The sequence below is a fragment of the Dinoponera quadriceps genome, unplaced genomic scaffold, assembly GCF_001313825.1.
Source record: "Dinoponera quadriceps isolate SergipeBrazil2010 unplaced genomic scaffold, ASM131382v1 scaffold586, whole genome shotgun sequence".
NCBI lineage: Eukaryota > Metazoa > Arthropoda > Insecta > Hymenoptera > Formicidae > Dinoponera > Dinoponera quadriceps.
In genome coordinates, this window is record NW_014554764.1 from 3,013,883 (window position 1) to 3,030,771 (window position 16,889).

General features: G+C 36.2%; 2 protein-coding genes across 2 annotated transcripts; one reads left to right on the forward strand and one right to left on the reverse strand.

The window, feature by feature from the left end:
• Nucleotides 1-912: 912 nt before the first annotated feature.
• Nucleotides 913-7,124, forward strand: LOC106741654 (cofilin/actin-depolymerizing factor homolog). The gene is made up of 3 exons (XM_014613871.1): nt 913-1,383; nt 5,831-6,073; nt 6,186-7,124. Exons 1-3 carry the CDS (start codon nt 1,381-1,383, stop codon nt 6,384-6,386), a joined length of 447 nt encoding a protein of 148 aa, XP_014469357.1. The 5' UTR covers nt 913-1,380; the 3' UTR covers nt 6,387-7,124.
• A 1,882-nt stretch (nt 7,125-9,006) lies between these two features.
• On the reverse strand, nt 9,007-15,703 carry LOC106741678 (vang-like protein 1). Its single transcript, XM_014613919.1, has 4 exons — nt 15,227-15,703; nt 14,511-15,105; nt 14,280-14,438; nt 9,007-14,216 (listed from the first exon to the last, which is right to left on the reverse strand). Exons 1-4 carry the CDS (start codon nt 15,355-15,357, stop codon nt 13,380-13,382), a joined length of 1,722 nt encoding a protein of 573 aa, XP_014469405.1. The 5' UTR covers nt 15,358-15,703; the 3' UTR covers nt 9,007-13,379.
• Nucleotides 15,704-16,889: the final 1,186 nt, after the last annotated feature.

Here is a 16,889-nt window from a genome sequence, read left to right on the forward strand (position 1 = left end):
TATATATATATATATATATATATATATATATATACAAAAATTATACATACATATAGACTAGTAATTTTTTAACATATTGTTGACCGATCACTAAGAAATTTATGTTTTACTGGTCGAATATTGTTAGATGGTCTATTAATCATGTATTGAAAATGACAAACATTTGACTGAGGATAAGGACGCTGTCTTGTTGAACAAAACAATACATGTATTAACATATTATTATAATTTTCGGCTTTTATTTTTGTAATATATTTTTCTAGCTGGTTTATCGAAAAATCTATTAATCTTCGGCAATTGTGTCAAATTGCAAAGGGATTTATTATTTACGTAAGAAATTTCACTTTTTATGCGAATATCGCGTCTGATGCTCTTATGCATACACACAAAAAAGAAACAATAATGATGTGAACTGTATAATTAACAGTATTAAGGAAATATATACATGCACATGATTGCATTACATTCGTATTCTCGATCTGTTCAGTTTAAAAATTGTGGTCAGTAACCGAGTCTTTCTGCGAGTGATAGAACATTTTGTGTAAAAAGAAATTTGTTGTTATAAAAAAAATTGTATAATTCGTTTTTGCACGTATAATCGAACATTTGAAGAGCGTAAAAGTAGTATTCCATCGTCGGAGGAACACATTGATTTCTCGATGCGCTCTTGATTCTACGTTATCGACCGAGCGACTCGATCGAAAAGCTGCTTTTGGTGTTTTGGAGCATTTTGTGAGGAGCCGGTGCGCGCAGTCGCGACGCGAAAGATTGTCGCATGCCACTGCCCATATAAGGCAATTTCCCCACGTCCCTGGCAACGATTGGGCCGTGCGACGTCCGCGTCAATGACTAATTCCTCCCGCATGTTTCATGGTTCTGCGAATCGATTTTGCGCCGGTCGATCAGTCTTTATCGCATGCCTCGCACAATTCGCGTGGCACTTTTGCTCGTTTCGACGAGCCGATAAAATGCGAGACCGTGCCGCGTGATTCAACATATCGTGCGACCCGTCCGCCTTGTACGCGCGTTTTCAGCGAACAACGTCTCGAAGAGCTTGACGTTGAGCTTGCGATTTTTCACATGCGGTCACCGCTTATTGCAGAACGACGCACGCAGCCAACTCGGAATTTTTGACCAAGTGCAACGAGCGCGCTCCAATCAGCACGAGACGTGCGGCGCTGTGCGCGCAGGCGTAGGGATACAGGATCTCGCGAGGAGAGAGAGAGAGAGAGGAGCCTCCCTTCCCGTTTGTCTGTGAGCTAGCCGCGCGACCCTTTCGACTGGACACTGCGCCGCTATCCAGTTCAATCGAGATACTACGGAAAAGTGTCGGTTAAAGTGCTCGTTCACGTGACTCTGCTTACCGGCTTCCTACGAGAAATGGTAAATATTGTATTAGCCGCGAAAAGTTGGTGAAATGCCACGACAATGGGCGAGGCCACCCGGCATCCGTCGATTTTTTTGTGGTTATGGCCGCGAGCAGACGCGTCGGTCGCCATTTCTGCTTGAGGCCCGGCTTAGGAGAATACGCCTTCTTGCACCTACCTAGCATAGGCCTTTCGATCAGATCGCATGTTTTACCGTCCTCTCAGCCACGTATCACGTTCGCTCCGTTCTTTTTCGCCCAAGGCGGCTACGGCGGCGACTATTACGGCGCCTTCATCGTGCGATTCTAAGATGATTCATTTCTACTTTGGCGAGCCGGCCGAGTGATGACGACCGATATCGGCAGAGAATCACGTCACACGACCATGAGATCGCGTTTTTATGCCCGACAGTTTCCCTATTCCACTTGTATCATCTCGCTCTTTTACTTGATTTCAGAGTTGTTTTTCCTTTGATTTTTCGTCTTGACCTTTCCCTCATGGATAAGTTTCGTAAGAACATTAGCTGGGTTAACCAAATCGAAAATCTGTTGGTTTCATTTCTTTTTAGTTCTATCTACGGAGACTGACGATCGCATAAACTCCAATTCGCTCTAACGTTCGCTCACGAGAGGATGCACATTGAAATTGAGAACACGCATCGCGGTGTGATGTTTCCCTCGAACGTCGCGACGATCGTGTCTCGATAACATTCGCGGACGTAAAAGGTAACGGGCTTGCTGCGAAGGAACGCTCCATTTGTCGTTCGTAACGCCGCGTTTACAAGAGAGCCTCGAATCGAACGTATTTACTCGCACGTCTATTATCTGTCGTGTTGAGGAAAGCCCCTTACTTGTGGCACGCCCGAGTTCATTGTATATCTTTGTTCTCCAATTGTCACGTTCAACGTTGTCGTATTAACCATGTATTTAGTATCTCTCATTAACATGTATTTAGTATCTCTTTTCTTCACTGATGTAAGTCTCGAGAATTTATAACTCTCTAAGATTTATGTTATTATTTACTTCTTTTACTCATTTTATGCAAAAAAATGAATAGAGTTGAAAGTCCATCCTGTCGTTTACTCAATTTTATTACTTAATATTATTTTCATACAGTTATTTTGAGTCCCAATTCCGGCCGAGAGACACCGTTTTCTAAGATGGAGGAATCATTGTCTCAATTGGCAGATCATTGTTTTCGTCGTTCAAGTGAAAAGAAGGAAGAGCGTATTTGTTTCGGCCGGGATTTGCGTCGACTATTTTTCATTCGAATCCATTCGGTTTAGTTAGGTCCCATCAAGATCGTCCACGTCGGCACATTAAACGACTTCTCAGAGTGCATTGATTATATCAATTTTCATGCTGTTTCAACGAGACGACTCTGTTCCTCTTGGCGATATTGTGTCTGTCATGTCGAAAAAGAGAACAGAAAAAATAATAAAATTAATCAGAAATTCGATTTCGCGTTATCGGCTAGAAGAGTTAGAATCACATCAGGATACTCGAGAATACCCAACAATTTCCACTATCACATTTTCGTTCCTACGCCATCGAATAATCGAGCACTTATCTTGCAAAATGTACATGGATGTATCAACTAATTCTTTCAAATATTAATTAAATTCTACCTTTATTTTCTCTTTAAAACTGTAATAACACGCTATCGTATATACATGCTATAATTAAACAAGAGTTTTTATATATTATTGAGAATGTTGATTATACTTTAAAACACGTATCGAAAAAATACTTTCCGTTGGCAATAACTTTCTTTTATTACTAACAAAACTCAATCGGATATTGACTCTTGAGTCTCTTAATGTCCCTGTATATAACAGAATTGAATTTATTTGTTCGTTGACACAAGTTGTACAAAATGAGGTAAAAAAATTCCCATGTAAAAGTCACCGATGCAACAATGAAGTGTAAAAAAATCTACAAAATAACTAGGAGGCGAGTGAATTCGTGAATGATAAACGGAGTTTTCGCTTTGATATCGTGAAAAGTTGCACTACCATGTTCTTTTATCGAAACCACTTGCGGCTACATTCGCGCGGATATAAATAAAATCATGAGTCAAGCCGGAATCACTATCACGTCCGAATCATTAAATCGTTTGTGTGATTAAACGAGACCTTAACCTTGGAATACGTCCCAGCACGTTTTATTTTCCACGAGAAATTCATCTATACGAAGCAATAATGCTATGTAATGCATGCTCGATGTCAAACATATTATTAACACCTGGCTATATACTTGATCCACTAGAATTTCTAATCACATATCCTTTCTGAATACTTGTGTGTTGATCATTCAACGAAACTACAATACGTCAAATATCATCCAGAAAGTCATATGTAATAGAAGTGATATTTGAGATATTGTTTCTTTGAATAATCTTAATGCACGATTATGTAGATACGTGTGATTGAAAATGATTTGACGGATATTGATTTAATAGATATCAAGTTTTGTCACTTTATTTGAAAATCTTATGTTTCTTCCTACTACGATATCTCAAGGATAATAAGTCGTCGCGTAATAAAAGTAACTTGAATGCTAAGTAATTTTGTGAAATTTGTAGCAATGTGAAACGTTCACGTTTTGGTTTTTATCAATATTCCACTCTTCATGTCGATTATTTGGTCGAAATATTTACATGTATTCTTGGTAACAGCAACTCTCTTCGCGAAACTGCCTTCTCTTGCCGAGCTATTACCTTCCTTTCTTTAGTACTTCGCTCCTCGTCTCGAGGATGACAGTGAACTAGGAGAGCGGTACGTCGCGCCGTGCTGGTAAAGAGAGAAGGGGGGGGGGGGATTCAATGAGCCTGTAAGAAGGTCGGTTATTTTCTTGCGGGCCAGCGACTCTCGAAGTTCACTGACGTCTACGTTGCGACCTGGCGGCTGGTTGATTGAACCTCCCATCATTATGACGGTCTTTCTAGGAATGTCTCGTCCTTTTAAGCGTCAAAACGCCGAGGTTTCAAGCAAAGCTCAAAATTGTTGATTGTCAGATCTGCTTTCTCGGTTGTTATTTATTTCTTCTTCTACAAGCGTAAGTACGTCCAAAATGCGCGGCTAAAAGGAACGATTGTTTTATCGGTTGTTATATTGGTCGATGAATCATCTTTCGTTTGACCTTGTGCGCCTCGTGCGCACGAGAGGGGTACAACACGCCCTAAAAGAGGGAGGCCTCGGCATCATCCCTCTAACCGGCATCCCCTGTCACCGCCCGCCATCAGGATATCGACCCAAGAGTTGCATCCTCCGCTTTACGTTTACTGGCTGCCCTCCAACCGACGCGCTTTTCGCAGGAACAGCCTTTGCGATCCATGTTCGCTGATTTATCCGAAAACGCAATACATCGGCGTTATTTGAGCGCAGCCTTGTACCATCCATTATAAAAATATGCATTACATGAATCTTGGTTCGTCTGCGAAAGCTGCCGTCCCGGTCTACAATAGGTATCTGTATTTTAAGAAATTGACCAATCATACTTAATTATTCTTTTCACATTCGAACGATCAATTTCTTTCTTAAAACACCTATTGTGGAGTAACGAAACCGAATATCGCGATGCTCTTGGATCGCCCCCGTGTACACTTGGATCGTATTATCCGCATGACGAGTGACGAATGATGAAATGCGAATTATGCGGAAATTAAAGTCCACATGTTGTAATTTTCAAGAAATGTAGACGCTCGTATACGTGGTGATTTTATCTTTTCCTGTATTTATCGAAGAAAATAATTTGCAATCTAATGCGTTAGATCTTGTTACTACTATATAACATATTACGAAACAGAGGTTGAGAATCTCGGAAATATTTTTGACGTTAAAAGTCTCGCATCTTCCTCTCTGACATCTTGATTCGAAATGCTGTTTGGCGCATCTCGAAATTTCTGCGAAGCGTAGAAGCGAGAGGAAGAAGATCGCGTCGACTTCGTAGCACGCGCGACCGACGACCAGCGTATAACTTTAGAAGTGGATCGTCGGATCTCTTTTAGCTTCGGGGTTCGCGCGTGGGAAGAATTTATTTCAGTAACGTTGCCCTCCCCCCCCCNAGAAGAAGAGCGCACGATGTCGATTGCCGCCAACGTATTGTATCGTCATAGGAAAGAACATGCCAATTAACTTGGCCGGCGATACCTCAACATCCGGTTGCAACATGCTTTTCAATAATCATTAACCGTGCTGAGATTAATGCGACTTTTCCGTACGATTGTTCTTCGGCGCTAAGATATTAAGAAGGAGAAATTCACAGCTCTACAAATTCATACGTGGTAAAACAGAGTTCGGATTTGAAATTAAAATTTCGCGGTAATTAACCTCCCCTTCCCCAATTGAAGAAAAAAAGTATCTTGAAACCTATATGATGGGTATATTAAATAACCTCTTAAAAGCGGTTGAATCATCACTGTTTTTTACCATAATAATCCATGTTTGTCGATATTTCGTTTAGGCATCCGGAGTGACAGTCGCGGACGTTTGCAAGACAACATACGAGGAGATAAAGAAAGACAAGAAGCACCGATACGTGATCTTTTATATCAAAGATGAAAGGCAGATAGATGTCGAAGTCATCGGACCTCGCGATGCGGCTTATGACGCCTTCCTTGAGGATTTGCAGAAGGGCGGTAGCGGGGAGTGTCGCTATGGCCTGTTCGACTTTGAATATACTCATCAGTGTCAGGGTACTTCCGAGGTAAATTGTTTCGTCAAATGTTATTTTTCGCATCAAATCTTAAACACGCTTTTAACACCTGTGAATAAAAAGTAATTTTGAAAATAACAAACAAATAAAATCTTTTTAACAGGCATCCAAGAAACAGAAACTATTCTTAATGTCGTGGTGTCCTGACACGGCCAAAGTTAAGAAGAAGATGTTGTACTCGAGTTCTTTCGACGCTCTGAAAAAGTCGCTGGTCGGCGTACAAAAGTACATACAGGCGACGGATCTCTCGGAGGCTTCTGAGGAGGCTGTCGAGGAGAAGCTTCGAGCCACTGACAGGAATTAGGAGTATTCCAGCGAATCCAAACTACTATTACGAGATAAGAAAAAAAACAATTGAAATACAATACGCGGATTAACTTCTCAGACAAAAAGTAATGCTCTATACTGTCGTTACATCAAGGGTTCACGTTTTTACACATTTTTCACTTTTAAACGAGACCGATTATCAAGTATTTTGCGCTATATATGTTAGTAATCAGGAGAGCGTAAGCATTAGCAAAAGTGAATAGGAATAAAGAGAAAGAAAAAAAAGAATAACAAAGAGAGATGGACTTTCCTTTTCATACCGCAGACGTTATGTGAGAGAATCTGTCTGATATATTATAATTATATAAGGTAATTGTACACACATACGTATACACACACACACACACACACACACACACACACACACACACACACACACACACAAGAATACAAAATAATTTACTACCAGTCAAACAGTAAAAATGGAATTATATTTCTTCTCACAGACTGTACAATGTTTAAAAATTAAATTCATTTCATTATAAATAAAATTTCACAGTCCTATCAGAGTGAAACCTTTTCCTGATTTTTATATACTTATTGCGACTTGTTTGTGGACGAAAATTCGATTGAGAAATATGTGGTAAAATCGTATTTGAAAAACTTGTGTTATCGGTAATTCAGGTTTCAGTCGTTTTACGAGACAAAGCTGGAATAAAATGCCACATAAAGTCTGTCTGGCTGATAATACTGTTTTCTAATAGTAAAAAAAAAAGGATATACTCCCTTTTTAGTTATGCTAAAACTGATTGAAAAAAATTACAATTTAGGAGTATTCTTAAGAATGTGAACGAACATCTTCTGTAATACAAATTATTTCTATAATAATAATATGCAAACACGGTAGTCGTGTGATTAATTTTCAACATGACATGATGTTAAAAGTTTAACACGGAAAATAATGGCAAGTAAAAGCTCTATCGCAGGCATTAATGCACAAAATTCATATATTAATATACAATAGTTATACAATTATATAAGTAAATATATATGCTCCTAGCGACAGGTTCATGGTTCAAGCTCCGATATACTGATATCTGTCGGCAACAGCTATCATATACATGTAGATTAGGTCACTCTGAACAAAAATCTTTTATCATTTTGCAAATAATACGCAAACTTTTGAATTATTAATTAAAAGAGCTTTTATACGTGGCTATTTTTAATATTTTAATAATAAATGACTTAAAATTTTGTTAGTGTTGTATGCAAAATGTACAAGACTTTTTTTTCACATTGACTTAAACTACAAGTTTGTGACAGTTGACACGTCTTGCGCCAGACATCCTGTATAAATATAAGGTATCAAGAATCAACAATGGTTAACATCGTGAGGACGTAAAACAGATTGAGGTGAACAAAAAAATCTCTTCATCGGTGGCCGATTGTCTCCCTCGTTCGCCTCTGATAGCGTCCTTCCGGCTCACCGCTGTTTGCGTGGCGATCAGCTTTCCCCGGGACTATTAGCTTCGCTCCGTTCGCTGTCTTCGGCAGCTGAAATTTAGAAGTAACTTCGGCGTCCATTCTGGCGATTACTTGCTATTTCTAATATATGAAAGTTCACTTGGTGCTTCCTTTCGTCGGTCGTTATAATCGGCGCTCCGTCGATTGCCCATACTAATCCTCGTTGCTTCCGTCCTGCCGCACGGCACGTCCCAGCTACGGGTAATATTCACAAGATCGTGGACTACCAAATAAGGCTCCGCGCACAGAAGGTGCGATTGTGCATTAAAATGTTAATGATCCATGTTATTTAAAAAAAATACTGTATTAATTATTTTACTTTTTAATATTTAATATATATATATATCAAAATTTTACATAATATCGTTATATCATTATACCAATGATGCATGTAATAATGCAAATAATGAAGTATAAAATTGAAAAAAAGTATAAAACCATTAAGGCAGGAAATATAATAAAAAAGTTGTCAATTTATTATATAAATTTTCGATATTATTTTTGTGTAGGAAGTACAAAATTAAATATTTGTACAAAAAACTTCTCCGATAGACAGTTTTATATAATACTTTTTTCTACACTTTTTATCTGCAAATTGTTACATAGCTAAAACAACTTGTGTTTATAAAATTGAAAAGTGAAATGCAATGTTGTATTTAGTTACATATATTTAATTACAGTATTTTGGTACTTTTTTGTATCTTGATCTGCAACTAGTTATATTTTTCATTTCAATAACTATATCTGCAACCACGTCCGTTTTATCATATATCTAAACATTTTACATGCAATTTTGAAGATTTTATACATAATGGCTGCTTTCCAGTAAGAGACAGTCTTTATTGGTTAAATATCATCCAAAATATTATATCTAATGATGTCTGGCTAATAAAGTGACTGTGTGTTTCTTGCTGTACCTTTCTAACCTCTTTTCTCGTGTCATTTTGTCAATATTTATTTTATTATTATGTTTATTTTATGATCATCTATTAATTGTTCGAGTAAAAAGAGCGTTCAAGTAATTTTTACAAGTGTCATTTTGTATTGATATTGTATAGATATATTGATGTATCTTTTTATCTGAAGGTATAACGTAAAGAATTTTAGCTTGTTTTCTCGCTTCNNNGTAAAGAATTTTAGCTTGTTTTCTCGCTTCTGACGACATTAAACAAGAAGAATCATAGCGAGTAGTCTTAAATTCTGACCTGTAAATATTTTAAGTTAAACGAATGAATATTGAATAAATATTTGAATTGAGTACTTTATTCTTTTTTATTACATAATATCCAAATGAGATTGAAGAGGTTGTTACGGATTCCTCGGATAAGTTTCTTATATAGGAAAAGAAGCGAACCTTTTTATACATCAAATGTATATTTCATTTCATTTGTCAAATAATACACAGTTATCACACATGATAAAAAAAGTAAAAAAAAAAGAAAGAACATTCATAGCAAAAACTACTCACATTGATACTTAATATCAAATTATAAACAAATTACTTGGTACCTACAAACTTCAATATTTTTCAAAAGGACCCACATAGCAAAATGTATTCAATTTTACCTCATTTTGTATTCACAATAATCATAACGTGAGGACAAGAATAGATACAGGCCTATATGCTGCTCAGATTCATGTCATGATGTTACAAAAATATCTCATCCAATAACATTAATCATAATCAAGTCAAGAATATGCACACATTATTTGTATACATCTTGTGCTCATATGACATTAATCACGTAATGATCTTTAAAAGATATTAAGTTGGAGTTACAGTATGACATCACATGATGAAACGTGATTATCACGCATTTCTATCTGGAGATATTCTCATCTAGACCGTTTCGTTTGATGACTTTTAAGCATTTCTTTGAAAAAAAATTGCAAGACATGTAATTTCGAAGTTTTTTGTTTCATATTTAATTATGCTTTAAAACTATATACTTTTGTACGTTAACATCTTTGATAATAATCAAGTTAATTTCGCGCTGAACGCGAAAAGTTCCACGATGCCAGACGTAAGCTTTTGAAACTAAAACGACAAAAGAATTATGAAGTATAAACTTGTGGCTATCATTTTCACCACGAAGAAAAGTTTTAACATTTCGATTTTTTAGACTCTCAAAATAAAAAAAAAACCGACCAAAAATCGATTTTTTTTCGTGTTATTTTGTCAAAAATCAATTTTTACTCTCTATCGTGATAGGGCAGAAGTTTTCCACAAGTTTATAGCTTAATAATTTGTTCACCGTTTTGATCTGACAAGCTTACAACGTCCGAAATCGTAGCGATCCATCTTTTGCGTTCAATGCTTACAAAATTATTTGTAACTTTATTAATATTGAAGATATTAATGTGCAGAAATTATTGTTATTAAAATATAGATAATAAATATTGATATAAAACTTCAGAATTGTATGTCTCATAGTTTATAAAAAAAAAAATGTCTAAAAATCACCTACAAAACGATGTTTCAAATCGAGAATATCCTCTCTCAAGTTGAAAATCTCTTGCAAATCAACACTTAAAAAGACATTTTCACGTATTTTTGTGTTGATGTATTACACAATTTATTAACGTAGCAAAGCATTTGACGTCAATGAAAAAATCCCACAAGCACAAAAGCACATATTTGTAAGCTATCTTGAAATGCTCGTGTCAATGTAGAGTTCATACTTTGAGCATTTGTAAATTTTGCTATGATGACGATAATATAACTTGAAATGCGACAGAAAAGTTTAACAATATTTATTACTTTGACATAAAAACTTTGCGTCTCTCTTTCTTTCTGGTTTATTGAAAGTTCAAAATTCACGCTATCGTTCATCGATTTATTCAAAGAGATTTCGTACACATACGAATATATACATGCCATAATCCAATTCTAGAGAATTTCTGTTTACTATATACATGTACTAGAATAGACATTGTGTATATATCGTATGTGCTTAAATAACATATAAGCGCTGAAATTTATTTGGACACATTAGGATATGTATAATTAATGAGAATTAAGTTAAAAATTATATCGATTAATGATTAAAAATTATAATGTTATTACATAATTCGACTCAATTGATCACGTTATGTTTGAAATTACTTCCATAATTTTTCTAGTTTTATATTTTTTAGTTCAATTATAAACGACTGCGTTAAACGATTATGAAAATTGCAAGTTACAGAGAAAGACTTTTATAATAATAGTTTGATAAGAAGAAATTAACTAATGTGCAAGAACTGATTTCATTTACTAAAGTTTCATGTTAAATGCTGCTTCTATTACTGTTCGAGTTAGCATTTAAGAGAAAACAAAAGAACATAATTTGAACATACATAATAAGGATATACAATTTATCAATAATTTCATTTTCATTTAATCACAACGCAAAAATACTTGATATAATAATAATACGAATGTAAATTTAAAACAAATTTACTTAATGGAAAAGTATACACATATCAAAAGTTCTTATCGTCTATCAGCTGTTGGATCATACGCGTATATCTAGTAGATCATGTATTAAAGTAAAAAAATATAAAAATAAAATATAAAAGAATATAAAAATGTTAAAATATAACATCAGAATTAAAACCATAACTGATGTATATTCATTGTGCGTTACTACATTATAGAACATGGAATAACAAGTTCTATATCTTTTTTTAAAAAAATGAAAAATTTATGAATTGCGTTTTTGTGCATATGTTGCTATACATGTGCATATATACAGGGTGCCACATAAAATTTCGAGTTATCAATGATTGAAAATGGCTACGTATAGAGGCTTCTTTAAATGATACCTCAACAATTTGCGTGTTATTTGCAAAATTGGAACACAAGACTTTTTGGTTCCGAATGACAACTATTGTACCTAACAACAAGTTCAAAGGTCAAAGTTCAATATACTGATGTCAGTTTTTATTGATTTTGTCATAAAATGGTATAGGACTTTTTTTGTTCAACTCAATGAGCTCTACACCTCTACAAAGCGGGGATATTCAGCTCTGAGACACTCTGTATATGAACACATACGTAGAAATTTATACGCTTGAAGCATATTCTGCCATGTACCACACTATAAATACAGAATATCCGAAACTAATCTTGGTTCCCGTTGTGTGCAAGTAGAACGGGTGAAACCGATCAGAAAAGTCATATACCATTTTGCAAAATTTGCAATAGTTAGTGAGGAATTAATTATTTTGTCAGAGCTAATGAACGCACGGGAAAAGGTAGGACCAGACATTGTATAAAGAAAGAAATGGCTTATTTCTGAAGATCTCCCAGCAACGATGAGCATCAACCGATTTCTAAAGGCGGAGTAATGTGGCATGTGACACATTTCGATTGTGCGTCGAAAAGAAACACGCCTCTCGCTATCAATTGATACTTATTGTTACTAGGAGATTTTCAGAAGTCATTTTTTTATACAGCGTCTAAACTACCCCTTCCTGTGCGCTTATTAGTTCAGACAAAATAATTAATTTCTCACTATTGTGAATTTTGCAAAATGGCTTTTCTGCTCAGCAGTTTCACCAATTCTACTTGGACACCACAAGAACCGAGATTAGTTTGGGACACCCTGTATAATCTATGAATACAGAAATACATATTAATTAATGTAAATATATCAGTAAGAATATTATTTGCGCTTTTTAATCTAGAGATATTTTGTCTTAAAAAAAAAAAATAAGAAAAAAAATATATGTGCATATATACATTTGAAACTTTTCTGTATCTATTCAAATATATTTAAAGTGTGTATATATACACACATTCGTGTATGAGTTCTAAAGCATTTAATATGACGGTCGTAAATATCTCCAATGAAATGCTTTGCATGAAAAATTGTCTCAAAAGTTTTAGAGGCATGAAAGCAATCATAACATACAAATATTAGTTTAATCTGAAGTTGATGCGCTATCATCACATCACCTTAATTTTTTCTTAATAAATCCCTTTTTTTATATTGCACATTTTATTGCACACTCTTATAACTAATTTCAAGAAGTAATGTAATATGGATGGTTAAATTTTTTTTCGTTAAAAACTCCCTCGTTTATGAAACATCTTATTACAGAGTTTTCCACACAATGCTTTTTTGAGATATTTGCGATAGTTAAATTAAACGTTTCATTCAATATGTTTCATGATATGCAGTATAATGGAATAAATAAATATGTGTGTGTGTGTGTATATATATATATATATATATATATGCCTTATAAAGATATAAGAACGGAGTATTTCGCATTGAGATACAAATTAATTATTAATTCATAATAATTGATCCAAGATGTGTTTAGATTATTGTTAATGTTCTTTTTAAAAGAAACTGAATAACATCAATGTTAGACACATTGTCGAGTTATCATTAAAATTGTAGTTCATGAATAAACTATCATTCAACTGTAATTCTTTCAGTCTATTTTTGTCAAGAAAAAGGCTATTATACTGTCTAATGTATAATAGTCTATGTTCCAGTAAATAAAAGAAAGTTCAGACCGAGGTTTCCGAGTTTAGTCGCAGTAGAAACTTGTTTGATTTGGGATGCGCCAATTGTTCAGTAAGATTAAAGTGCGGTAATCTATGCGCTGTACACAGAAGCGCTACCTCGCCCTGTCTTAACTGAAATTCACAACCATTAGCGATCTGGCGCGAGGGTAGCTCTCCTTCACACACTAAGGCCCAATGATGCGACCGCTTTTGTCTCTCTTTCTCATTCGACAGCACCGGACTTGTGTTGAAAAATGGCTCTAAGAAGGCACGCGGCGCTGCATCCTGGGCTAAACAACGAGCAAGACGATTTAGAATGGATTCCACGGAGTGACGTGGTTGTTGGCGAGTGACTCGCAAGTACTTCTGCAGAGCTCTCGCCATTGAGGGGAACACAGCTTGCGCAGCTTCCATGGGATCCATCGGCCCGGGGTTCGGAGTGGACTCTACCTCGGAGTGCAAGCGTTTAATGTGCGCGAAGGCCTCTTCAGCGGCAGTGATTAACCTCGCCCGGCGTTTCCGCACTCGTCGCTCGTAATCATGTTCCTCGTAGAAGCGCTCATTGTGACTGGAGTCTCGACGACGTGCTTGAGCTGCTAGCACAGCCCTGTCGCCGCTACAACCGCGCGGCTGCATGGCGCCAGTCACTCCACCGTCGACCTCGTAGAACTTGAAGCTCGACTGTTTTCTGCCGGACTTCGAGACTGGTAATCTCTCCAAATACGGATTATAAATCGGAAACTCAGTATAATATCTCTCCAATACCCACACAGCTGCTCTCTGTATCGATAACTGACCGATTGCATAAGATCTCGACTCACCGTCCGGTGATCTGACCACCTGCAATGACGTCAATGAAATATGTGAGATTCAGAAAATGCCGAATGTTGTTGCAAAATATACCTTAAGATAGAATGTAGGTTGTAAATGACGAACTTCAATGAGCAGCACAGCAACATAGTGTATAAACAGTAGCGTATCAGCAAGGGTACCCGCATAATTTACTAAACTTTTGTACTCTGTTACTTCGCCATTGGCAGCAGTCTTAGCACTCTCGGTGACCTGCAAGCTCTCTTAAATATACACTTGTACATTTGTAAGTGAATAAATGATACTTGTCATTTCTGCACAAACCTGTACAACATAAAAAAGCCAATAAGTACAAATGCACAGTGTAGTGAGCAACAGCACTCCTGTTCTGAATAAAAATATACGCGGCATGGTGGCTGCTCTCGGACGCAGAAACACTGCCCAGCTACCGATGCCTAGTAGCACTAGTTTGAACGCTAATCCTAGCAATTGACCTTTGCATTCTGCATTACATGACAATAACTGCAACCTCTGTTGCATCGTCAGTACCGTTATCGGATCGGGAAAGAATCCCAGCTTAGGCAAGATAACCATGGCTATAGGACTAAGAAAGGCGCTTATTCCAAGTATCATTGCTACAATCGGGCCGACATAGCGATTACAACTGGAGCCAAATGTACCATCATTTTCATTCGGCCAATGGCTCACATCCTCGGTCGATTCTGACCTGTCCGAGGTATTACCAGTTACAGCTGTGGTATTCTCACCCCAATTTTCATCCTGTGGTAATATCTGTACTTCAATCACTTCTTGGCCTAAATTATCCACACTGTCTCCTCTTACATTCACAGTTGTTTGAAACGGAGCCATTTCGCTACCATCTAAGTTTTGCCTTTCTTTCCTCTGACTACGATTGCTCCTGTTACAGAAAACCAGTATTGATAAAATGTATCTCTTCGGATTTAAAAAGTTGTTGACAACTATGTTACTGATAGCCAGATATTTCCGAGAAATTGTCACAGTATGTTCACAATAGCTACCTAGCGGTGCGATGAGAGTGCTGCCTGTGATGCTGTTTCGAGCTGTGGGACCGATGATGCTTCTGGGAGCTTCTGCTATGGTGGCTATGGCTATGCTCACTAGCCCCAGACTTTACGCTCTCCGTCTCCATTCCCCAGCAAAGGCTACCGTCCACTCGCTACCCCATAAGAGCATACCCTCCTTTCAGCTTGAACAAACGGCAGACACATGTATGCGACGCAACGTAAAACAACGTGTTCGTCACTTGAGAGTTATCCGTCAGAATATATATTATCGTCGCGATTTCACGGAAGTACTGTCGCGTTGTCGCGTCGCAAGCACGTGCGCCCTTGACATTCCGCGAGAGATCCGTGAAAACTGATCGCACCGAGTAACGACGGTGGCCAAAGACCGCAACACTATCGTCGCAACAGGGGTAAAAAACTGACGCCGACACGCCTAACGTTTTATTATTTCCACCCCCTCCGTTCGGGCGACCGACTATCACATTCCATAGTAATTGTCGGCATTGAAAACACTGCGATGTCTAGGGAAATTTTATCATACAACGAATTTGAGGGAACAGATTGACCACTAATGCAATTGACCAACCAGCTGTAACTTGGTATTTTTCTAGGGTGCGTTCTTTTTGGACGCTCACGCGCTATAAGATGCTATTTCATGCAGCGAAAAAAAGTCAACGTATTTACCCCCACTTCGCAATGCAAAGCAGCGTTGAGAAGCTATCGCTGTTCGCCTGCTTCCTTTTCATGGAGCAAATATATATATACGTATGGATGTACAAACTTGTTCATTTGGGGATATTCCTAGAGTGTCCACAAATGTATATCTTATGGACATCTTATAAGGTCCAAAAAGATCCCGACCAGAAATGGACACAAAACGGATATCCATAGGATATCCTGTTCTATCTGGGAATATTCCCTCTATAGGCGCGTAATATTATTTAATATTAAATAATATTTGTGGAATATGAATAGATGATTACATGTCCACCCCTAATAATATTAAAAAAATAATATTACTTAATATTATTGTAATATTATATATTTTTTACATATTCAACTCTATGTACATATAATATATATATATATATATATATATATATATATAAAATTGTAGTTTTTTATTTCAAATATATCGCAATACCAATTATTTTATTATATAAATAAAATCAAAATAATTTTGTTTTATGTAATTTATGTAAAAATACGTTTTATATTAAAAAGGAAATATATATACAGAGTGGGGAAAAAAGGTCGGTATCTGTGGATATATATTTCCTTTTTANTTTTATAGAAAAATGTTTCAATATATACCGAATGTATGTTCAGTATACATTGTAATGCATATACACATTCTCCGTCATATAATTTTTCAGATTGTGTTGATGCAAAAAATTTATGATATTTATTAATTGAAGTTAAAAACCAAATACAGTTTCTAAAATATTATTTTTATCAATCAATAATTCTCTTTTTAAAATATTCTAATCTCACAATCTAATTTGAAACAGAATTTGATAAAAAAAAAACTTTTGTACCAATTTAATGTATTTAAAAACGTGTTATAAAAATAGTATTACAGAGAGACATTTGAAATGATTATTTATTTTTTGCTATAATTAAAATATACACTGTGTCATGGGTGAAACAGGCGAAT